The sequence below is a fragment of the Ambystoma mexicanum genome, chromosome 1q (genome assembly GCF_040938575.1).
Source record: "Ambystoma mexicanum isolate Mex_15411 chromosome 1q, UKY_AmexF1_1, whole genome shotgun sequence".
NCBI lineage: Eukaryota > Metazoa > Chordata > Amphibia > Caudata > Ambystomatidae > Ambystoma > Ambystoma mexicanum.
In genome coordinates this window covers 700,507,846-700,532,740 of record NC_090922.1, presented here as the reverse complement: position 1 = coordinate 700,532,740, position 24,895 = coordinate 700,507,846, and the positions used below count along the sequence as shown (strand labels likewise).

The 24,895-nt window shown below is 44.1% G+C and overlaps 1 protein-coding gene across 2 annotated transcripts in view; it reads left to right on the top strand.

Annotated features, from left to right (window-relative positions):
* The window catches only part of KIFAP3 (kinesin associated protein 3), a 1,278,226-nt gene that overhangs the window by 710,954 nt on the left and 542,377 nt on the right, over positions 1–24,895 (top strand). For both annotated transcript variants that reach the window (XM_069641307.1, XM_069641308.1), the window contains one exon: positions 21,933–22,098. In XM_069641307.1, the coding sequence (XP_069497408.1) occupies positions 21,933–22,098 (166 nt within the window). The remainder of the gene's footprint in view (positions 1–21,932; positions 22,099–24,895) is intronic.

The following is a 24,895-nucleotide window of genomic DNA, read 5'->3' as shown; positions in this document are numbered from 1 at the left end:
TTACCTACTATCCCATTCCAACCACCTTTGGGGGCAGCCATGGGAGAGGATGCCAGGCCTGAAAAACATTGTTCAAGGCAAGGGAAAGATGGGGCTAGGACTTCACACCTTTAAAACCGTAAAACTGCTTGGCCATCAGAATTTGTGTCTTGTTTCCATTGGAGGAATCCCAGGGGTCCTGAGGCCAGAGATCAATTGAAATTGGCAGAATATGACCCTTGCGGTGAGTACAAAGAAATTGATCCTGCAAGGCCCCTCTTTATGGTGGAGAGCTGCAACTTCAGGGAATTGCTTCTTGTTCTGTAAGCTGCAGATCTCTAGAGTCCCCAGGCTCAGCTTGGGGTGGTGATGCAGCGATGTGGCCCAGGAGGACCTCTGGCTACTTCACAGGATGGTCCTGTGACTGTTCCGAGGGATCTATGTGGCCGGGGTAGAATGGTTTGCGGTGGAATTGACCTTAGTCAATTTCGCTGCGAAACCATTTTTGCCGCAGACAAACCCTGCAAGTCTATGCAACCCCCCAGCCCCAATACATCCCCCCACTTATCTTTTGTAAGTCCACTGCATCTTCTAACCCTGCGGCTACCGTTCCGTACCTCTAACACAGGACGGATCCAACGCCTCCAATCCTAGGAAGCGGGGGACTTCCTGTCTACCCCCAAGGCCATAAATACTTAGCATGCGGAGCGGAGGACACCCTGCAACCCCTGCTCCCCATGTTCAGTATTGATTACCCAATTTTATTGATTTTAATCTCGGCCAGATCTACCATTCGATCAATTAAAATTGATCAAATTGGGTAATACTGTTCGTGCACTTCCAGCAGCTGGATCTTTGAGCAGAGGTCAGGACTGGTTATTCCCACTGGTCCAGGGGTCCAAATACCAGATGAAGTTCTTCTTGAGATCTGCAGAGAGACAAGGCTTCACCGGTCTTAAGATCATGTAGAATCTGGCCTGGTGAACCGATGTTAGGAGGCCACCTTAGTTATAGTGAACAGGGTAACTCTGAGAGTTTAGTTATCCAAAACCCAATCAAGGTAGGAGAGGAGAACAGTCAAGGCTATTCTCAGGAGAGAATGGGGTCAGGAGTCCAAAAAGGGTACGCACAGTGAAGAACACAATAATTCAAGTTAGACAGGTAAGTACAAAAATACTGTATTCATTCTAAGCCCAAAACGCACAACAGTTGATATTACACAACACTCCATTATAGATATACATACAGTCACCATAGGTTGTTAGGAATGCATTCAATAACGTATTCATTTTTTCAATATTTTATTTTGCATTGGTTAGAATTATACAAACCTTCAGCACATAAAATCACAATACAAAATATCAACGAACCAAATAAATTACCACAAATTACAACTTGGATTGACATAGGTCAAAATAGGTTGATATTTACAGTGGCTAAAATGTATAATAAGTAGATACCAAGAATTTGCTAAAAGTTAAGAAAACCGAGCAGATTAAGAGCCGTGGCAACCGAAAAGTAAAATGTATCTAATCTCTCTTAAACTTCAATAGGATTCCTCAAGGTGAGGAAATTAAATTAAGTGTGGATTTCCAAACCTGATACTGTTCCAAAATTGTTTGGTATCGATAAACTTCATGTTGGATACGTAGCTGGAGTAGCTCGTTAGATAATATGGCCTTCGTCTGGGGCATTTAGTGAGGATCTGGCGTGCTGTTTCAGTAGTTAAATAACAAAGACGGCAGGTCCTCTCTTCATGAGGAAGATTTGTCCATCTGCCAGTGTGCTCACGGGCTAATAAAATGTTAAAACGTAAAAGTGCAATAAATCAGTGAATTTGTGAGGAGCATAATTTGGTCATATAACTTATTCAACAAAAGAAGGTAAGTAAGGGAACCAGTAGAATGGAACCAAGTCACCAGAAATAAACCCCAACTTTATAGGTCCAATCCCTATGATGAATGAGGCCTTGTGGCCAAACGTTAGAGCTTCTCAGGAAAAGGGTTTGATGTAGGAAGAGTTCCTGTGTTGGTGAAATGGTCCAGGGAGATATTCAACAAAGTTACTGGTAAGTCAAATTATGCTGCTATCTTTCAGGTACAGTTGCTTTTAGACAAGATGACCAAAAAGCGATGGAGGGGAGTAAACAGAGTTTATTCTAAGGCTTATCTGAAGGAGGACATGGGAAGGCAAATGAGTTGTGTTTACTTATCCCCCAACCCCATTGTCTCAGATTTTCCCAGAGGACTGGATGGGTCGATTGGAGATCGCTGGTGGTTGGATTTCCTGCTGTTGGTGCCAGTGAGAGGTGCCCAGGAGCTGCGAGTGGAAGGATTATTCCGGTCGGGTCCAGGAGCAGAGTGCAACCCCTAGTCATGAAGAAATGCAGAAAGCAGTGATGCAGACCTCTTCAGGGCCCTTCACAAGAATGGGGAAGGCGAGTTCCAGCAACAGCCACCGCACACAGGTGACGGCAGGCATCCTACCATTTGTGGTTGAAGAAGACCTTCCAGAGTAGGATCCCTTGAATATGGGAGGCCAAAATTTGTCAGGAAGGCGACTTACACCAGAAGCTGCGGATGCCCGAAGTTCCCGCTGAAAACACGATACATTGACGATTCTAGCAAGGTGGTCCACGGACACTTCCGAAGGTAATGGACGGCAGGATCGTCGAACATGTCATGACTGGTTGATCCCGCCAATCCAGGGGTTGCCGCACATGCACAGGGCCATTGCAGATTAGGTAGTCCAACTGGGTTTCACTGGGCCAGACACAGGAAGGGATGCTGAGCGTCTTCAGGAGTCTTCTTCGGAACTTCAGTTACTGGTTCTTCTACACATGATTCTTGGCTCCAACCTGATCTGAAGAAATGGCTGCAGGAGTCCTCTTCTTATCCAAACTCCTGGTTGGAAGTAAGTCTAAGACCACCAATGGTAAGGATCTGCACCATTCAAACAGCTAGCAGTGGTCCAATAGGAGACCACTGTTGGTTTCACTCATGACCCATACCCAGACTTTCAGCCACCACGGATGTGGAGTGGGACCAGACAGTCCCACCTCCTTCCTGAGCCACACGCACACAAAGGCATTACTAGCCCACGAAAGATGGAGCTTTCTCGGGTAAGTGCATGACCTTATATGAGTTTGCCTGGCAAGGCAGGAAGAAGGCCAAACAGTATGGCCAAAGATCAAGCGTAAACCTTGTGGTGTGGCCATTTTAGGGCACTAACCACTCTGATGAATCTAGCGATGTCATCACTGCCTCCTTCGGGGAAACTCTCTCCCCATATGGCTAGGCAAAGGCAGCCGCTACCTGATCCTGACCCTGGAGGTGGCTGCCTTGAAGGAGCACCATATGGGGTAGACAACCGTCATGGGAGGGAAGTGGACTCGCTAACTGGAACATGGTGTCCCCCTTTCCATTCATGGTATGACACCAACCCCTTAATTTCCCAATCCTGTCTGGCATACTGTGATGAATCCGGTGAGATCATCACCAGGACCCCGGTATGGGGCTCCTCTCACATGGCCAGGGGAAAGCAGCCGCTACCTGAGCCTGACCCTAGGGGTGGTGATATGTGGGAGGATCACATGGGAGGGGACTCATGGCAAGGGGAATTGGTGGCTTCCTTATATCATGATTCTTCTATACTTCCTAATATGCTGATGGCCTTTTGTAAAACTGAACAAACTAATATCACATTATCTAATATGGACTTCACTAACCATAATGCATATGGTAATGGGATGAGGAAGAAGGGCCCAGAGGCAGTGAAGATTCAAAGTACTGTTGAAAAAAAGGTGCAGTCTAGTTGTTATAGACCTATGCACCTGAGCAGGATTTAAAAATTCCAAAATCAGGCACAGGTGAAGAGAGAGCAGGAAAAAGATGAAGCCGACTTAGAATGCCGTGCAGGAGGCGTAGCTGATGAAGCTGAACTAATCTGCGGTGCCGGAGCAGCCACAGAAAGAAGAATGTCAGGAGAACCTGTCAGGAAGTGTGAAGGTTCTGAATCACATTCACGGAGGGGTTGAATTGTACTTCCAAGTTTTGCCCAAAAGTGTTACTTGTCACAATGTTTTTAACACACAAACACTTATAGGGATCCACATTTTTAGTGTGGAAACTGATTACTTATTTTAGTACCAGTTAATGGGTGACTTCAAAGAACTGTTTTCACAGAAGGTTCCTCATAGAGTATGAGGGGTTCTGTCCTTGGGCGTGGGATGTGTAGGGGCTGCTGCCCATTTAGGAGTCAGCAGTTTCATTTAGAAAGAAAAGGGAACTTGGGGCCACATCTTGAATAGGAACTGTTTCAGATTTTATTGACCTTCATACGAAGTGTGCGGTTCCTGAGTCGTTGATTCACTCGGTGATCATTCGAAAAAACAAACAAAATGTTTCTGGAGAATTAAAAGCAAGGAACTTCATCCATAGTATACTGTTGTATGGTCTAGTTCACAGGGTATCCCTGGTGAGTTTCTGGGATATCCTTGATTAAAATGTGGTTGACCGGTTTCGATGATTGCTGCTTATCTTCTTCAGGACCGTAATTTTAGCTTGTCCCTATCAGATCAAGGGTTGGGGAGGGGCACAGAAGCCAGTATCCCATCTGCCTAAGAGAAAAAGAAAACCAGAAATAGGTTTTGAGTCATTAGGTCACTATAATTCCTTTTCCTCAGTTTTAATCATGAATAATATCCAGTTATTTTGGCAATTTCAAGAGATATGTAAGAATTTTGGGATATCTGAACAGTCTTGAAGGCTATTTTGGCTTATATGAGACTCTTTTGGCATTATTGACTGTTAGTAACCTCTGGGACCAATCTTGCGGATGCAAAGAAGTTATCTGGTTGTTCGTGGGTGCAGTTTTTGCAGGGTGTCTCGTAGATCCTGTAAGACTGTAAGGAGGGGCAGGTTTTAGAATGTGCCCGCACAGAAGGGGCGGTTCAGATCTGTGCATGTGCCTCATTGGGCTCACTCCTGTGTACTAGGGGATATCCGGAGGCCGGAATGCTGGTGTGCGTCCGATTATCCGTCCCTTAACCAATTAATATAGCTCTTAGTTGTGTGAGCCCTATCCGGTTTTCCATCGTGGGTTCGGCCGCCAGTGTGGCATGCCCCCGCTCATGGTCAGGAAAAGTGCGCTTCTGTGTAAATATTGGTCACGTGTTTCGGCCGCCTCAAAAAAAGGGGCACACACATGCCGTGATGAACGATCGTTCCATCGTGGAGCTTCATTTTTCTAAAAAAGCACGCATAGGCCATCGGTTGTTATACATTAGCCCTCCAGTGTATCGCTGCTAAGAGGGGAGTGTGTCTTTAGTTAGAAGATTCCGGGCCCTTTACCGTGTGACTTCAGCGTGGGCACTAAATTCACTTGCGGTGCTTCGTTTTCTAGGGGGGCGCGTAGGCCATCATCATTATATGCATCGACCATCGCAGTGTATCGCTGCTAAATAGGGAGCATATCTTGTTTGAAAAGCTCGTAGGGGAATCGCAAGGGGCCACTCACCATGTCGATTCAGCGGCTGCTTGTATCTGGCTGTGAGGTGCCGTGGTTCGTGCTTTGTTTTAGCAACGGTTGCCTTGCGACACGGGTCCTTTTAAATAGTCTGTTGTCGCTGTCAGTGGTGTTCTAACCTGTCGGCCATTTTGGAGTGACATAGTTCCTATTTAGTGAATCTGGGCATATTGTTGAATGATCGTATTACGGAATAAGGCGCCTACTCGGGGGATGTTATTCTATCCATTGTGTTTTACAGTGGAGGATGTTGCACACGATTCAGTATTCTGTTGTACATCGCACACAAAATTCGTTACCATCCTATACATTACTGTTGATGATTAGATTATACTTTTTACACATATATACGCCTTCTTCCTTCGACAGTGGTGTTGTGCTGGCGATTGTTGGGCTCAATGAGCAGTGATGATTAGAAGTTGAATTTCATAAATGGGGAAGCCAAATTGACTGGATGGGGTTTACGACAAAAACACCAGGTGACTGCGGAAGAGGTTCCACATGTGTAGGGCACACATATTGTCATTGTTTAGATACTCTTAACAAATTATGTCCTTAGTAGGATGGGGTTAGTTGCAGAGATTCTTGATGTTTATGTTCATCTCATAAGGGCCAAATTGTTCCACTGGATTTCTTCATTTAGGCCATTTTTTACTGTGTTAAGTCTGAAGATCCAGAGTTGTTCTCGTTTGAGCAACATTTGGCCGAAATCCTCGCCTCTTGGTGGGGTTAGTTTCTCGAGGATGGTCCACGTGAAATCTTCCTGTGTGTCCTTTTTTTAATAAAGTGGTTCACAAGAGGGGCTGTCAGTTTTTTTGTTCGAATGCATGATTTGTGTCCAATAAGTCTTCTTTTCACTTCTCGTGTTGTCATACCCACATACCGGAGGGTACATGGGCACATAGTGAGGTAGACTACTTCTTTTGAGTTGCAATTAGTGAAACTTCGTTGTTGCCATGGTGTGTGCCATCCGATATCGATGGACTTACTCCTAGATGTTTTTTCACACATGGAGCAGCCCCCGCATGGCATGTGTCCCACCGGTTTGTTTGCTCCCAAGACTGTGTTCTCCACCTCATTCTTACTTAGTTCTTTCATGGTATGTACCAGGCCATCCCTTAGGTTCCTGCGCCTTTTTATGGCGAAAGTTGGTAAAGCCAAAGTGCTGGAGCCTGTGTTTAGAATAGGCCATTGTTTTTTTATTTCTCTTTTGATGGTATTGAACAAGGGGGAATAACTCATTACTGCCGTTATCTGTTCTTTTTTCTTCCTTTTTGTGTTGTTGGAGCGTGATTTCTATTGGTATATATCTTGCCCGTTTGTATGTATCATTGATGATTATTCTTGGATAGCCTCTTTTCTTCAGTTGTTTTTTGAGAGCTCCTGATTGTTCTTTGAAGTCTCCTAGTCTTGTACATGTCCGGAGGTACCTTAAAAATTGGCCAAACGGAAGGTTGTCCCTCATGGCTCTTGGGTGGTAGATGTTGTGTTGTAGTAGCGAGTTTCTGTCGGTGTCTTTTTTGTATACTCGTGCCAGCAGTTTGTTTCCTTGACTGGAGATCTGAAGGTCCAGGAAGTGTGTTTTAGTTCTGTTAGCTTCAATGGTGAATTTTAAGTGACCATTGCAGTTATTCAACCACTGGTCAAATGCTTTTAGTTCTTCTTCCGTCCCTTGATATATCATCAGGACGTCATCAATATATCTTTTCCACACCTTTATTTTGTCATGATAGGGCTTTGAATTTGCATATATGAATTCCTTGTCAAAGTGTTCAACATATAGATTTGCTAGACTGGGTGCAAAGGTTGCACCCATTGCTGTTACGGAAATCTGCTGAAAAAAATGTGTTTTCCAAAATGAAAAAGTTTCTGGTCAGGGCTATTTCGGCAAGTTCAGTGATAAAGCCTGCGTGTCCTGGTGTTATACTTTTGGTCACTAATCGGAGTTCTTCTTACCATTTCCACCGTCTCCCGCTGGGGAATACTGGTATACAGGGCTTCGATGTCCAGTGTGACTAGCCATTGGTTGGTTCTGTCAAAAGTGAGAGTATTGAGCAAGTTTAGTATGGCCGTTGAGTCTTTCACATAGGATGTCATCTTGGGGATCCTATCACGTAGAAATCTGTCCACATATTGGGATAAAGGCTCCATAATTGAGTTGATACCTGATACTATGGGTCTTCCAGGTATGGGTATTGTCCCCTTGTGCACCTTTGGTAATGCATAAAATGCTGGTAGCCTTGGGTATTTTGGTGTGAGGAAAGCGGCTTCTTTTTCATTGATGTATTCCTCATTTAGTGCCTCTTCCACAATTGGTGCAATAAGCCAGGCAATCGTTGCTAAAACAAAGCACGAACCACGGCACCTCACGGCCAGATACAAGCAGCCGCTGAATCTACACAGTGAGTGGCCCCCTTGCGATTCCCCTACAAGCTTTTCAAACAAGATATTCTCCCTATTTAGCAGCGATACACTGCGATGGTAGATGCATATAATGATGATGGCCCACGCGCCCCCCTAGAGAACGAAGCACCACAAGCGAATTTAGTGCCCACGCTGAAGTCACACGGTAAAGGGCCCCGAGTCTTCTAACTAAAGACACACTCCTTGCTTAGCAGCGATACACTGCGATGGCTAATGTATAACAACCGATGGCCTATGCGTGCTTTTTTAGAAAAACGAAGCTCCACGATGGAACGATCGTGTGTCGCGGCATGTGTGTGCCCCTTTTTTTGAGGCAGCCGCGCACGCGACCAGCATTTGCACAGAACCGCACTTTTCCCGACCATGAGCGGCGGCATGCCACACTGGCGGCCGAACCCATGATGGAAAACCGGATAGGGCTCACACAACTAAGAGCTATATTAATTGGTTAAGGGACGGATAATCGGACGCACACCAGCATTCCGGCCTCCGGATACCCCCTAGTACACAGGAGTGAGCCCAATGAGGCACATGCACAGATCTGAACCACCCCTTCTGAGCGGGCACATTCTAAAACGTGCCCCTCCTTACTGTCTTACAGGATCTACGAGACACCCTGCAAAAACTGAACAACCAGATAACCTCTTTGCATCCGCAAGATTGGTCCCAGAGGTAACTAACAGTCCATAATGCCAAAAGAGTCTCATATAAGCCAAATAGCCTTCAAGACTGTTCAGATATCCCAAAATTCTTACATATCTCTTGAAATTGCCAAAATAACTGGAAATGATTTATGATTAAAACTGAGGAAAAGGAATTATAGTGACCTAATGCCTCAAAACCTATTTCTGGTTTTCTTTTTCTCTTAGGCAGATGGGATACTGGCTTCTGTGCCCCTCCCCAACCCTTGATCTGATAGGGACAAGCTAAAATGACGGTCCTGAAGAAGATAAGCAGCAATCACCGAAACCGGTCGACCACATTTTAATCAAGGATATCCCAGAAACTCACCAGGGATACCCTGTGAACTAGACCATACAACAGTATACTATGGATGAAGTTCCTTGCTTTGAATTCTCCACATTTTGTTTGTTTTTTTGAATGATCACCGAGTGAATCAACGACTCGGGGACCACACACTTCGTATGAAGGTCAATAAAATCTGAAACAGTTCCTCTTCGAGATGTGGCCCCAAGTTCCCTGTTCTCTCTAAATGAAACTACTGACTTCTTAATGGGCAGCAGCCCCTACACATCCCACGCCCAAGGACAGAACCCCTCCTACTCTATGAGGAACCTTCTGTGAAAACAGTTCTTTGAAGTCACCCATTAACTGGTACTAAAATAAGTAATCAGCTTCCACACTAAAAATGTGGATCCCTATAAGTGTTTGTGTGTTAAAAAAAAGCAAGTGTGAAGGCTCAGCATATTGCAGAGTACACGCAGCGGGAAGCAGCATGTCAAGAAGAGGCCCGCTTAAGACGAGACGTGCTCCCAAGTTCAGCATATGACTTGTTGGTGACAGAGACTGTAGACGATCAACAGAGCTGTTGGAGCTCCCAGTGACCAACACACTGCTCACTGAAGGTACTTGGATGCAGGAGAGACAGCAGATGGGATCCCCAACACCCGCTGAAACACCTGACTACGAGACTGAGCTGCAGAATACAACCAGTGAGTTGGCTAAAGTCAATGCTGACCCCGTGGCGCTCCGTAAAAGAAAGTCATTAAAGGTTCATGATTTTGAATACCGAACTGTTAATGAAAGAAAGCAGAAAGTACTGAATTTTGAGTAGAGCACAATGAATGCAAGAAAGCTGGAATCCCATGATTTTGAATACTGAATAATTAATGAAATAATTCAGAAACCTTCTAATTGTAAATACCAAACGGTTACAGAAGTAAAGCAGAAGTGGCAAGAACTTGCGTTCCCTAATAGGGGATTACAAGTGGGGAAAGCTTACAAACCTCATTGCCAACAGCAAAGAGGCTGTGAGAAAGATACCATAAACCAACAAATGCATAAATTCCCTTTCAAGAGACTTGTATGGTGTGGAGAATCTTGGAATCAATATTGCCGTCAAAACTGAAAGTAGTTGTATGAGTTTTCTACTAATAGTTTGTCCTGGCAGGCGAGTACACCAGGATGTAAGAAGAAGGTTTGATGAAGTATATCTATGGTAAAAAGATGTTATTTGATAAACTGTGCTATGTTGACAACAGTGGATTATTTAAAGAAGTTGTGCCAAGAAATGTTGTTGTGCTTTCCTGACACAAGTGGTAGATTTGAAGAAGGTGAAATAAGTTAATAACTGTGTAACATTTTAAAAATAACATTTCCTTTGGTTTTGATTTTGTGCTGTGGAAGGACAGTTCCCTTTCAAAGAAGGATATTGTGTAAAACAAGTGGTTTTGGATTGTGAACAGACATTTATGGAAAATACAATTTTGGTGTCCCAGGGAGGGATATAGCGGTTGCAAGACTTTTTGCATTATCTTGAACATAAGTTTAAATAGGAACTGTCCTCAAAGTATTCCTGAATTGATGCAGCGGAAGGGAGTATAACACTGGTCACAAGGAGTGAGTTCAAGAATCTTTAAATTTGAATTGAGAAATTGTTTTGTTGAACTAAAGGTTAGCCATATTTTCCTTGTATAATTTTGTTGTGTGCATTAGTGTGAGGGTCAGAGACTTTTTGGACATCAGGTCATTTTTCTTTAGTCTTACTTTGCTAGGCAGGGACGTCCTTATTAGAATAGGGAAAGATGGGCGTTTATCCAACCCTTTTTCCTTTAATAAATAGCAAACCTTGAGAAAACTTTACCTTTGTGTCCATCTAACATTTCTGACCCCTAACAATACTGTAATCTAAAACGAGAACATCCAGTCCGGACTGACGACGAGACTTTCATACCCTTGTTATAAAATGACTGAGACTAAGAAGAGCAGTAGAGCAATGCAGAGCACTGACGCCGGGAAGCCAAAAATGCATTGTAGTTTTTGGAAGGATCTGATTGGTTCCGGAATGTTTTTAAAACATCAAGCGTCAAGAAAAATGAAGAACCACTACTCCCCTTGCTGCTCGCAAACTGAGAAGAAGCAAGTTACAGCGGGGAACAAAGGAGCTCATAGAGGCGCCATCGCGAGAGGTTCGGAAGCTGATGGTTTGCTGCATAGAGGCCGAGAGCAGAGGAAGCTCTGGAACGAAGGCTGAGGCATTGCAAGTACCGGAGAGCTAACGAGACACCTACCTGCAAGAGGAGGCGTGAGCCGCTAGGAGAATTGCAGACCGCAGAGAATGCCGAAGCAGCCAGGGGAGACTGGTGAGTCCAGAAAGGAGAGTTGGTGCACTGGGACGCTTCGTGGCGTACACCGCACAGCATTGGAGGAAAACTACATGAACTGGGTGAACCTGAGCAGGGGAGCTGGGACGCCAAGTAATATGTTGAATGAAGCAAGTGAAAGCAGGTCGAGGACCCAATGGCTGAGTGAAGAAAATATAAAAGCGTGGATCTGTTACACATTGAAAAAGTATTGGCAGGAGAGTACACCAGGCAAACAGATTGCGAGTCTGGGACCCTCACCCAATTGTGTTAAGACAAGTGTTTGGAAGCAAAGGAGAAGAGTGTACCAGACTGACAGAGGAGGGTTTGGGACTCACTGTCATGCTTGCCAAGAGTCTTCATATAAACTGAGGAGGTCAAGAGGAGGGAGTCATTCTGTTGTGTGTGTGAAATCCAGTGCAAGGGAGTCATTTCCCCTGGAATTGGAACTTGAATATTGTGACTAGGGGAAGGGGTTGTGATGAATCTGGTGATCAATCCTTTCCTGTAGCTAGCCTGTGGCCAAGGGACGGCAGCCGCTACCTGATCCTGACCCTGGGGGTGGCTATGCGAGGGAGGATCACATGAGGGGAAGCGACCCTCAGGGGGAGAAACAGGCATCATCAGATGAGACATGGTATCCCCCTTTCTCTTTTAGGGATATCCCCTCCATTCCTCATGCCTTGATGGCATATTCTGTTAATACAACAAATTGCAAAGTCTGCTTACAGTATCTTTCAATATTCTATTGCAAACAGATTGACAAAGACTGAGACGAGATAGAGGACTACCTAAATGAAGATTACTAAGCTGAACCAGAAGGAGCAGTTTAGTCCTTGAGGAAGCTGATTGGCTCCGGTAAAACTCCCTTCTTTGAAGTGGGAGTTCAAAGATGGATCAGCTGAGAGCAACAGAGTTCTGACCGGCAAGCCAAGCTGTCAGGTGGACAGGCGAGCGAGGAAACACGGGGGAACCGTGGGGAAGACTTCCCGCCTCGGGCTATGAATCCGGGAGACGGCGAGCGAGGCATAGCAATGGCACAAAGAAAGGGGAAGGCGGTATCTAGACCAGAGACGTATTCCCGCAGGCAAGTGTGAAGGGTCAGAAATGTGAAGCAGACACATTTGGGAAGATTTTTCAAAAGATGCCATTTTATTAACCCAAAATGTCCTTACCCTGACGAGGATTTCCCTGCCTAAAATAACTTAAAGGAAACACTCTAACAAAAGGATTCTGTCTCTCACACTAATACATACAATAGCTCAACAAGGTAATGTAGGGCAGTTCACACATAACAAATGTAACAGTTCTATTCACAACTGGATAATTGTCTGTCCTTGTAATATGGGTGAATTCCCTTTCCCCAGATTTCAGCAGGATTATATTCAACAGTTCCAAAAGAGTAAGGAAATCCTGCTTTATGATAAAGTTCAAATTCAGTACTTTTAGATCCAGCTTGAAATTTTTTCCAACTGGATAACAAGAGCTACAACTTGAATTCCAACAACAGATCAAAGTGGTTCAACAGCGTTTTTCCTCTTTCCACTTGTGATGACGAGATCAAAACAACTTCTTATCTACCAGGAATTATTCCATAGTTCATTAGGATCAACATAAATGTCTTTGTCAGGAAAATTCTGCAACATTTCATTAGCCACTTCTTTTAACAATGTTAGAGGATTCTGCAACAATTCACAAGAACATCTTAGTGGTTCTGCTACTTCTTCTTCAAAACATTTAACCACATCACAGTACATCAATAACTTTCAACTGCCAGAACTACAACTACAAAGTTCTCTGCCCTGGTGTACTTTCCTGACAGGACAGAATAAGACTACTAACTAGAAGTACTATCCTCGCTGAATGCCCTAAGCTTGAGAGTTGGTATCATAATGTGTACAATCAATATGTATATTGTCACTCCACTATAGCTTCTATCCATTTTTGGCAATTTTGTTTAAATTCTTGAATGAATTCTTTGCACATTGCACTTTATAGGGTTTGGACTGTAGCTGAATTGAAGTGGAACATCATAAAGCAAAATTCACCTTCTTCTGTTTAAACATAAGTTCATGTGGATGATAACTGCTCTCTAAATATTACCTGAGGGTACTATTATTATTAATTGAAATCTTGCACTTTATAGTTATGAATGAAGATTATGATACTTATGTGTCATACTTAAATATACTATGTATGCTGTATGAAATGTACACATAGGAATTTAACAAAATGAGTTGGATCCATATTAATGTATCTTTTGTATAGGAATTTTTATGATGAATGTATGATTACTATGTATTGTCGTTGTTGTGAGAATAAGTTGTTTGTTGATACAGTTGTTAAAGTTCTATGAACTAAAATACAACTATAGTAATAAATAAGTACTTCTGTACTAAAGGTTAACTTCAAATGTCTAATAGCAATGTCTTTTGCTCTACAACATCAAGTTTAAGTATTTCTTCAGGGGAAATGCAAACCACACTGGTGCTGTTTGTTACACACTCATGATTGCCACATGCAATGCAAGCCAAGCTCCACTCCTCCTGAATGCCTTCTATCAGAAGGGCAGCCCTCCTGCCACTCTTGTTTTCCCACTTCTGCATACACCAAATGCAGATAATAATTCTCTCACTCTTTGGCTTTGGCAATGTGGGTTTATGCCAGTTCCTTTTATGATCTCCTTTACATATGGGCCATATGTTTTACAAACACTTGAATTATTAATTACCCTCTCTAAGCGTTGGCAATGTTGTCGCTTTATATCTTGCCTTGGTATAATTCTCTTTTAGCTTTGGCAGTTTTTGTTTGTATTGGTTTCTCAAATTATTGCCCTTTCTTGATACGGATCTTTAAGGCAAATACTGCGCCTCACCCAACAGAGTCCTCCTGTCCCCCTTGGGCCCTTCTGCCAGGTGATCCTCCTGTCTAATTCCACCCCCAGGGTCAGGAACATACAGAGTCTGCATTTCCCTGGACACCTAGGAGGAGACTTTAGGTAGCGTATTTGTGAAGACTCTGCAGTATTCATCACATAAGCGATCACACTGGCAAGGGAAGCCATTGCGACATGCAAACCTAAGCGGATAGAGAGAGAACGGAAGTAGAGAAGGACCTGAGCAGGGGCAGAAAAGTTAAGGGAGCCGTCCTACAGCTGGTGAGACCACAGTGAAAGGTCGGGACCCCGGGAGGCAGCTGGAGAAGGCATTCACTGATTGGAACGGGAGGCAAAATTACATCACAGCTTAAATCACAAACTGATTTTCATAGTCCCAGGATTTGGGGAGATACAAATACACCAGTGATGAGAAGAACTTGGGGGGTGGTGGGTGTATCTCAGATCTTGACAGTAAATGAACTATATGAGAGAACCTGGCAGGAGTGTATACCAGGTGGTTTGCGAGTCTGGGACCCACACCCAAGTTTTGGTGTCCTGAAAAGAGAATCCCAAGGAAGACTCATGCCCTTGGGATTTTGAATTGCATTTGTGGGATTTTGAAAAGAGAATCCCAAGGAAGATTCATGCCTTTAGGATTTTGAATTGCATTGAATGTGGAAAAGACCTGTGGAAGGGTATAATTTCCCCTGGTGTGGATTGCAACACCAAGATGAGGGGGCTGTCCTCTTGAGCTACAAAGAACTTGGTTATTCTTTTGAACTTTTGTTTTTGTTTTGTGGAGAGAATCTGGGATGCCAAATGAAGGGGTGTCATTCACAGGAACTGTGAACATTATCATTTTGAACTTGTGTTGGATTTATACCTTTTGTTGAACTTGAACATTTGTACACTTTCCAAGCCAAAGACAATACCCTTAACACCTTAAAGTTACTTTTAGAATGGGAGGTTTAGGATAGGATTTTGGACACAGGACATTTTTGCTTTGGACATCTTGACGGAGGACAGGTTTATACCAATCACCATGGGTCCTCTGTATCCGCATCTCATTCCTGGTTCCTCACAGGAGGTATTCTTCTAGTGATTGGAAATGTTGTACTGGTAACATTGCAACCAGGGAAGGGGAGTCATTCCCTCTGGTACTGCTGGGAAATGCTAACTCCGAGGAGCCAAGAGAAGTAACTTCTTGGCATTGTGAAAGTGAAAAAAAGATCAAGGGAAGAACCATACCCTTTGAAACTGTGAAGAGCCTGGGAAACTCAGGGAAAGGGATTCATCTCCTGAGACTTACTTGTGGAACTTTGCTCATTTATTTCTTTTTGCACCTTTTGGAGCTTTGGAAACGATCTGCAGACGACCAGTTGAAAGGCTATTTTCCTTTTCACTTTATCTTGAGTTTAGCATGTAAGGTTCAGTTTAGCATTTGGACACAGGACGAGGAACTTTACTTAGGACATTCTGACACGGACATCCTTTAGTTTCGTTGAGGCAGGGCAACCCCTCTTAGAGTTAGGGCGAGATAGGGCGTTCTCCAATCCTCTTTTTACTTTAATAAAAAGTATTTGTCAACCACCACAATGCCCTTACTCCTGGTTCCTTACACCGCATTTAGTAGGCCTACACAGTAAACGTAAATGTGCACACTAGAAATAGTACACACGTGGTAAAAATACATTTGCTGCCACAAGCTTGTCTTTAGGCACATATAAAAGTAACCAGACATCCCAAGTGTAAAAGACTAGGGTGATACAAAAGTATCCCTGTTGCACTGCATTATAAGATGATCTGTGCAAGGGTAAAGATTTACAAAGTGTAAAAGGTCAAAAGGGTACTGATAGTCTGGAGAACTGATGAGTTTCCCCATAATAAAATGAGCAAAAGGCCAGTGGAGTGAAGACGTCCGTTGAAAAGTCAATTTATTTCTGCAGATGGTGTAAATGTTAGGCTCAGTGATGGCAGAGGGATCTGGACCCTTTATCCTGTCCTTTATCCCCTCTTCTGGATTTCTTGTTGTTGTTCTTCGCCCAGGCAACCCTGCAGATTGATACTGCTAAGTGCTACATTGCTGGAACAGGGCTTGTTCTTCTCAATCCGCACTGTCATGCAGTTTTTGCAGGGTTTGTGTAATGTGATGAATCTGAGGATGTTGTCCCTTCTTTCCAACGGCGGGCCACCTCGATGAGGGTGGAACGGTACCTCCTCATGGTACAACGTCCTTTCATCGAGGGAGTAAAGGATGCTGGGTTTTTCTCTGTTGTTATTTCAATGTGAAAACTCATTGAATATTGTAGGGGGTTACAAAATATACAGATGGTGTGTGGGTGTTCAGGAATAATTAAAGGGGATGGGGAACACCCCCCAAAAATTAATTTAAAAAAAAAAAGATGAGTTTCTCGTTGAAATATCCACGGAGAAAAACCCATTGTTTCATCCCATAATGAAATGACATGGAACCCTCCTCAGTACAGTAATCCCCTTGGGGTGGTATGTCACAGGAGAATCGCATTGAGAGTGAGTTTCCTTATAGAACTAAGGACGATCATTACCAGGGAACATGGTGTCAATCCACTGTACCACCTTTGATAAATTCTCCTAGTCCCTCCTTGGAAAGAGCTAATATGAATTGTTGTCAAATTAGTCAAGCCTCTTTTTCATGTCCAAAACCTTCTGATAAATGTTCCTACTCCCTCCTCGGAAGGAGATAATATATATTGCTGCCAAGATAGCCTAGCCATATCCAGTCCCTTTGGCAAATGCTTACGCTCCCTTCTTAGATGGAGTTAATATATACTCTTGTCAAATCAGCCAAGCTCCTTTATTGTGTTGTTACCAGGCTAGTCACCCTAACTCAGATAATAACATTGAAAAGTCAGATAATACAGAGTATTGCACATGTGGCCTGAAAGCTGATCGTGTGACAATTAAGATACCTAATATATATTTTTGCCAACCCAATTTACATATCCACAATAGAAACCCAGATGATACAAAGTATTTTGCGTATAACTTTAAGACTGGTACTGTGTCGAAGAAGATGATCAGAAGGACAAGGATCACTTGCCAGCAATCAAGCGAGCACTCTAGTTACCAGCGATCAGTGATTGGCTACACAGAATACAACAAGCCGATGAGGGAGATCCATGGTAGTTCAAGCTCAAGCTCAGACGCTGAGGTGACACGAGAGAGCGAGAGCCGTTCCCTGAAGAGGACAAGCAGGAGCCAAAACTGGACCCAAACCACGGAAGAGACGGAGTGCGCAGCCGAAGGGAAGCCTCATTCTGCAGAGATGCCTCAGACCCCGCTTGATGCCCAGACACTTCCAGAACCTCCAGGAAGATAACAGCTGCCCAGCAACCACCGGTATTGCCAAGGAGAAGGCAGATGGGTACGCGGGAGGGTCAGCAAAGCAACAGGGTGAACTCACGAAACTGAGAACAAGAGGGACCCTACTGTGATGAATCTGATGGTGTCATCACTCCTTTCTCTGTGGTGACCTCTCCCCATGTGGCCAGGGGGCGGCAGCCGCTACCTTATCCTGACCCTAGGGGCGGCTATATGAGAGAGGATCACATGGCGGAAGGCAAGACTCTGGCAAGTGTCATGAACTCATCGGACGGGATATGGCATCCCCCTTTTTTATTTTGAGGATACCCCCACCATTCCCCATGCCTTAATGGCATATTGTCATATCTCTCCTCACGCACCAAGGAAAACCTCTTCCTAACCTCTGCATACAAGTCCTCAAGAACTGACTTGACTTTCAAGGTCCCTGAGAACACTTTGTCAGACTTTGTATACAAGATATCAGAAGCAGACTTCCATTGTCCTAAATCCGAAAATACTGTGACCAAGAATATGAGCCGAGTAATGAAATGCAATGGAGGCCAAGCGCACAAGCTGCGCTCTAGTCATTGTAGGAACATATCTGATGCCGGAAAATTTAAATCGCAAACCAGCCGACAGAGATGCTGGCTGGAGAACGCTCTTCCTCTCTGTGCTGACCGAGAGACCATGTGGCTGGTGCAGGGTCTGTTGAGCCAACCGGCTCACCGACAAGGAATGGAGAGCTGACTGCAGGCAAAGGCTTCTGGGCATTCGCAGTACTGGAAGGCAGCCTCCACACCGCATAAGCCCAGGAAGACGCATAACAGATGAGCGGGAGCCGTGAGAGGGGGAGGAGCAGAGGCGGCGAGAGGAAGCAAAATGCTGAAGACCGCCACTGGCTTGCTGCGGGAGAACCAACATATGCCAGTCCGAGTCAGTGAGTCCACCCAAGGGAACCAGGGACACAGGGGCATATTGGCAACCCTGCCAAAACTGAATAAACGTGGATAAAGTATATCAGGGTGAATGAGCAAGTTAACATTTCTTAAAAGGGCAGAATAGAATAAGTATAAGAGACTGTCAATTTGGTGAGTGTATGCTGTACACATATAAGAGAAGCCCTTGCAGAATAGTATACCATGCAGATTCAAGACAAGACGGAACACATATAAAAGACTGTCCAGTTTGTAAATGTGTGCAGTGCTCACTTGAGAAAAGCCCTGGTAGGAGAGTATACCAGGCAGATGCAAGTTGCAAGTGTGTTCACATAAGCAAAGCCCTGGCAGGAGAGTATACCAGTAACATGCAAGTTGTAAGCGTGTTCATGCGAGAAAGCCCTGGCAGGAAAGCATACTAGGCATGGGTAAGTTGAACAGTGTGTAATACACATTAACTCGGGAAGTGCTCATATGGATACATCAGGACTAGCAACAGGCTGTGCAAACGTAACAGAGGAGAGAAAACCTGGCAGGAGAGTACATCAGGTATCCTAAGAGGATACAGACTAACAGCCAAGTTGTTTTGAGAACCAGTTGTGTTGTTGTTCTAGAGAAACTAAAGGAACTGATATTCTTGATTTAATATGGAGTGAAGAGAAATCCCGGGAAACGGAACCACCCTCTGGAACAAGGAACTCTATTCTTCTGGAACTTTTTGTGTTGGAGTTACGCATTTCCTTTTTTAACATTTGTACAATACTAAAGGCCAAAGACATTTTCCCTTTTCGCCTTCGAGTTTATTTTTAGAATGTGAGGGCCAGAATAGTACTTTCACACAGGACGTTTTGCTTTGGACAGTCTGAGATTGGACAGGCCCTTTGTTTTGGTTTTAGGTAGGGAAACACCTCTTCGAGCAGGGGCAGACAGACATTTCCCAACCCCTTTTTATTTTAATACAAGTCTTTGACCGAAACCATGAATCCCCTGTGTCTGTGTCTCATTTCTGGCTCCTCACACTACCCTTTGAAAGTCAGAGGGAAACAATTGAACAACCAAGAATAAGAGTTTCTGGGACAATACCCTTTGGAAGTCAGAGGGAGACCTATGTGATGCTAACCAGATACAGCATAACTCTGCAAGTCCTGGACACGCAACCAAAAGCCAGAGGGTCTGGGACCCTAACTAAAGAGCGGGCTAGCGGCCCTGAAGTATATCAGAGACAGTTGTATACTTGGCAGGAGAGTGAACCAAGCAGATACAGCACAATCATGCTTGTATGGGAACCACACACAAAAGCAAGAGGGCCTGCAACCCTAGCAAAGAGTGGGTCTGGGATCCTGAACTGACAATTGCAAACTTGCCAGGAGAGTGACTTAAACGAATACCACGCAACTGTGCGAGTTTGGGACCTACACCCAAAGTCCAGTGGGGCTGAGGCCATGATGAAAGAGAAGATCTGGAAGTCTGAGTCAAATGATACAGTGGTACACTTGATAAAAGCGTGATCCGAGTTGACACCAAGCAAAATCGTGAGTGTGGGGCTCGCACCTAAATATGTAAAAAGAGTCTGGAACCATGAAAGAAACAAAGAGACAATTTAACGACGATTATTTCATTGTCAAGAAAGTGAATCAGTCTGGAAAAAGAAGTTGTGAGTCTGAGAACCGCACTCGCATAAGAGACTAAAATAAGAAGGCTAAAACCGCGTGGGAGAAGAGGTGGAGTACTATACTTGGTAGCGGACGTGCCAAGCCAAAAGGGAACTCGAGAACCGTGAAGCTAACAGTTCCTCTTGAACTATATTGTGACTTAAAATAAGAGGAACTCTAGGGGAAAGGAGCACAACTCTAGCAGTTGGAAACTCACATTTTGGAACATTATTTTGCAACACTTGTTATTTACCAGTTGTTTACCAGTGACACTGGTAACATTTCTGTTATTTGTAAACACTTTGAGGAGAGACCACCTTTACACAGTTATATTAGGTTATTAGTGTTAAGGACAAAAGTAGGTTTTAGGGACCCGACAGTGACAGACATTTTAGTATCGGACTTCCTGACAAAATCATTAGTTTCTTTTGAGGTAGGGAAATCCCTCTTAGCTTTAGAGATGAGGAGGCATTTTTCCAACCTCATTGTTAATACAAGTCTATATCCAAAATATGCAAACATTGGGTCTGAGCCTTGCTTCTGCACCCTTAAAGTAACTAGTTTCCTCCACGCCAGTTTGTTGTCCCGACATATGATTTAAATTTGGTTTTGACAATTCCCATTTGGAGCTCGGTTTGAGCTCCTCCATTCATGTTACAGTGATTTTTCTGGTTGCCATCACTTCTGTAAATTGGGTGAGTGAGCGCCAGGTGTTCTCTGTTAAACCTCTTACAGGAAAAGGTGACTTTCTGAGTGAGAGCCTCCTTGTTTAATTCTTCCAAAGGTGGTCTCGGATTTTCATCTTTCTCAGAAGATCCATCTCCTGTGTTTTTTTCCTCCGCCTCCAATGGCTGGACCCAGTGCACGATCTCAGTTACTATGTCTCTTGGAGGAGAGAGTCTAGGAAAGATTATCATTTTTTCATTGGTTACGCTGGTGCTCGTGCTGACGGGGCTGTGACCAAACTGACCCTGTAAAGGTGTATGATTCTCTGCATCTTGGAATGCTATGACCTGGCTGGAAAAGATGATCCTAAAGGTCTCAGAGCTTGTTCTACCAGAGGGGTCTTCTGCTCTGCCAAGAGACCTCCCTGTCCTGGACATCTGCCAGGAGGCAATGTGGGCATCTCTGCACACATTTGCCAAGCATGGCCGTTTTCTATTCTAGGTTGTGTCCTTGCCCTCCTCCCTTCTCCAGATTTTCATACTGCTTTGGCAGTCTATCATAGATGAGGAATCTGTGTAAGGAAGTAATTCATTAGAAGAATACATTACTTGCGCCATCGGTTCTGTGGTCCCTCAGTGTCAGAGTGCTGGCGCGAAAGGGTGGATTGGAGGCCGTGCTGCGTGCACTTCAATATATACTTGCCCCAATGTCATGATCGGCGCAGGGCAGCTAGGTGTCGGACTGAGCTGTGCTGCGCCCACTGGCATTGAAAATGTTTCTGAAGAGCAGCTGCGCTGCAGATAGAATTATCATAGATGAGGAATCCGTGGGAGGAACATCCATCAGAAAGAACATTACAGAGAGGTAAGTAATTTGTTCTTTGTCTAGCTTTAGGTCATAGAACCACACCAACAGCACCAAAGTAAAGCTGTTGCAGACATATAAAAAATGACTGTCAGCATTCGCTTTGCCATTGAGCCCAAAATACATTTACTGTTCAGATGCATTATCAAAAGCTAAGATTCCTACATGGATATATGTACTTGTACTATGTAATTTTTTCAGATCGCTCAGCCAGTGATTTACATTACATGGTGACATCCTTATTCATTTGATCATTTGTTCATATATTAGTCAGTTTTGTTTCTTTTGTAAGATCCAGTTATACCTATGCAGTTAAAGGTTAATGTGATTATGTTTTCTCCAGGATTATGTTGGTGATCTGGCAGCTCAAATTTCCAATGAAGAAGAGGAGGAATTTGTGATAGAATGCCTTGGGACTCTTGCGAATTTGACAATTCCTGATTTAGACTGGGAGCTTGTGCTCAAGGAATACAATCTGGTCCCATACCTCAAGGATAAACTCAAACCAGGTTTGCTACCTAGTTATTTCTTTGGAACAATATATATTTTCGTGTTCGCTTAAGTAAACCTATATTTGCATAAAACCATGCCATCACAATGAAAAGGGAGAAAAACTAAAACTCTACAGTCGCATAAAAAGTAAAAATCACTACACCTCAACATCACAGCTCATAATCGTTACTAACTCATTTCAATAAATATAGCATTACTCCCCCATATTCAAAAGCATTCACAGCCAGTAATGACCCACCAGCCCAGTCTGGCAGGCCTGATTGAACCCTAGTTATCAACACTCTGAGCAGTCATTGAGTTTGCTAATAAACTTTGTTTTTTCCAGTATTACATTGACCAACAACATTAGATTATAGGCCAAAAGGATGCCTGGGGGTCCAACACAATGATTTATGTACAGTGGGTTTAAACACAGTACTCCAATCAACCAGCACCTAGATAATACAAGGCATTCATTATTCGAAGTCTGCAAGGAAGGCTATACCAAGAATGTAACAACAACTAAGAGATGCATATAGAGAAAACACAAGGTGGATGGATGTGTGTTGCAACCTGCCCTGATCATGCCTTTGAAATGTTACAGCTCTCCCAACCCAACCCAGTTGCCACTATAGTGTTCCTTACCCCCAAAGCTTTCAAAAATGTGGTCTACAATTTTGCCAACTTTAACCTGACCAATCTTCAACTTTGGGTTTTTTCTGTGAATGCCATATTCTTAAAATCTGTTCATTGGCCATGAGCAACATCTTAGATAGCCACATCATTTTTTGTTTAGTTTTTTTTAGAATAGGAAATTGGTGTCCCAGACCAAATTCCCATTTAGAAAACTACAAACCAGATGGCCTCACATGAAATAGCTATTGGTTGGGCAGGGGTAGTCGCTTTACTAGTTCCCTGGCCTGCAGAGAGCGGGTGGAATGGAGACAAAGAGGCAGGAGCGAGATTACAGGCAGGTGGGGAAGATGTCGGACAGGGGTGCGTGTTTCCTAAGGGACAGGGAGTGTGGGGAATACAGGACACGGGGCATTGCCCAATACAACCTGACAGAACGGCAGGAGAGGCACAGGTGGCCAGGGGAGTGCAGCCATTTACTGTTGGATATAGCTCAGGTTCCTGATTGGCTGAAGCCTCTCCCACAGATGCTAACAGTCATTATGTCTCCTTCCCAGTTCAACTTCAGACATTTAGAAATCAAATCAAATAAATGTTCAATGAATCACCCCATTCATCATCATTCTCCCACAAGAAGAAGAGATACAGATGCAGGAAGGACAAAAGTGAGGACTCTTCTGACTCAAACCAACATGTTAAGGTCCCTTTTTCCCATAAAAAATGCTTCTAGAGAGGAATGGGTGGAATTTAAAATTCAAATGTTAGAGAACTGCTGGTTGACCTTGAGTACAGCTTCAGCCTCGATGTTGATGGCACTGTTTGGATTCGCCACACCTGTGTCAGATGGTGGCAACACTCAGAAGGCTAGCTGTCCATGCTCTAGCTCGACTCCGTTATCAGTCGCTCATCACGGGTTCGAGCCGACATAGCAGCAACTTTGCCTGGTAGGTCGAAACCACTTATCAGTTATGCTATGAAATCTAGGGCCCAATTTGTCTGGTCCAGGCAGACCATCTTTGATGACGACGGGCACCCCATTCCCTTTGGGTTGGAACACTGGTGCTGGATCAATTACCACTGCCACAATTCATGGCTGACAAGGTCGATATTTTGGATTTGGCAGTGGATTTGGGCGATGCCAGTGGTCTCGACATATCTCTTATCTTGGAGCTGCAGCAAGCATCCTTGTTGGGCATTCCATTCTGCAATACAGGAAGAACAGTGAAAAGGTGGTAGAGGCCTTGGGTCTCAGGGTGCCAGCCAAGTCTTTATTATGACCCTATGAACATTCTAGATGAAGGACTTCATAACAAAATGCTATTACGTTTAATGTGGCTATTGATGATCCCTTTATTGCCCTGTGGCAGTCTCATTGCTCCGCATTCGCAGTCAACAAGGAGCTCACAAAGAAGTATACAACGAGGTCTGGTGATGTGTTCCTTTGGAGGCACCCCTCCCCAGAGAGTCTGGTGGTATAGGCGGCCACATCCAGTCTGAAGTAGTCTCCACACTCCTTGGCTCTTCCCCAGATAAGCATGGGAAGAAAATTGACATGCCTGCAAAGATAGTCTATGCTTCAGGCAGCATGGCTCTAAAAACTGTGAATGCCTCTTCGCCTGGTGAAATATTTGCATGTACTGTGGGCCGTCATTTCTGATGCTTCGGTGCACTTGTACTGATGTCCCAAAGGCAGGATCAGAAACCTGACCTCCAGGCACCGACGCCACACACTTAACTGCTGTGCATCTAATGCTGCTTCTACGTGATGTATCTGAAGAGAGAACCGTCCAATCAGTCTGAGGGTAATGCATACAATCCACCAAGTGTGAAAAGGCTGTAAAGGTCTGGAAACGGATGTCTGCTAACTCAGCCCAAAAGGGAGAAGCAGCTGTCACAAACAACATCTTTCAACATTCCTATCGGAGAAAGTATCCCAATTTCTACTTTCAACCAAAATCTAAGTGTGGCACATGCTAACATTCACAATTCTATCTAGTTGTGACGCAAGCTAAGGCTAAGAATTCCATCTAAGTGTGGCACATGCTAAGATTCATAATCCTATGTAAAGGTGACGCAGGCTAATCTTGACCGTTCTCTATAGGTGTAGCACTAGATACTATTGGCTAGTATGTTAGTGCGTGATGCAATGCAACATTTACAGTCCAGCCAAGAGTGGATTTG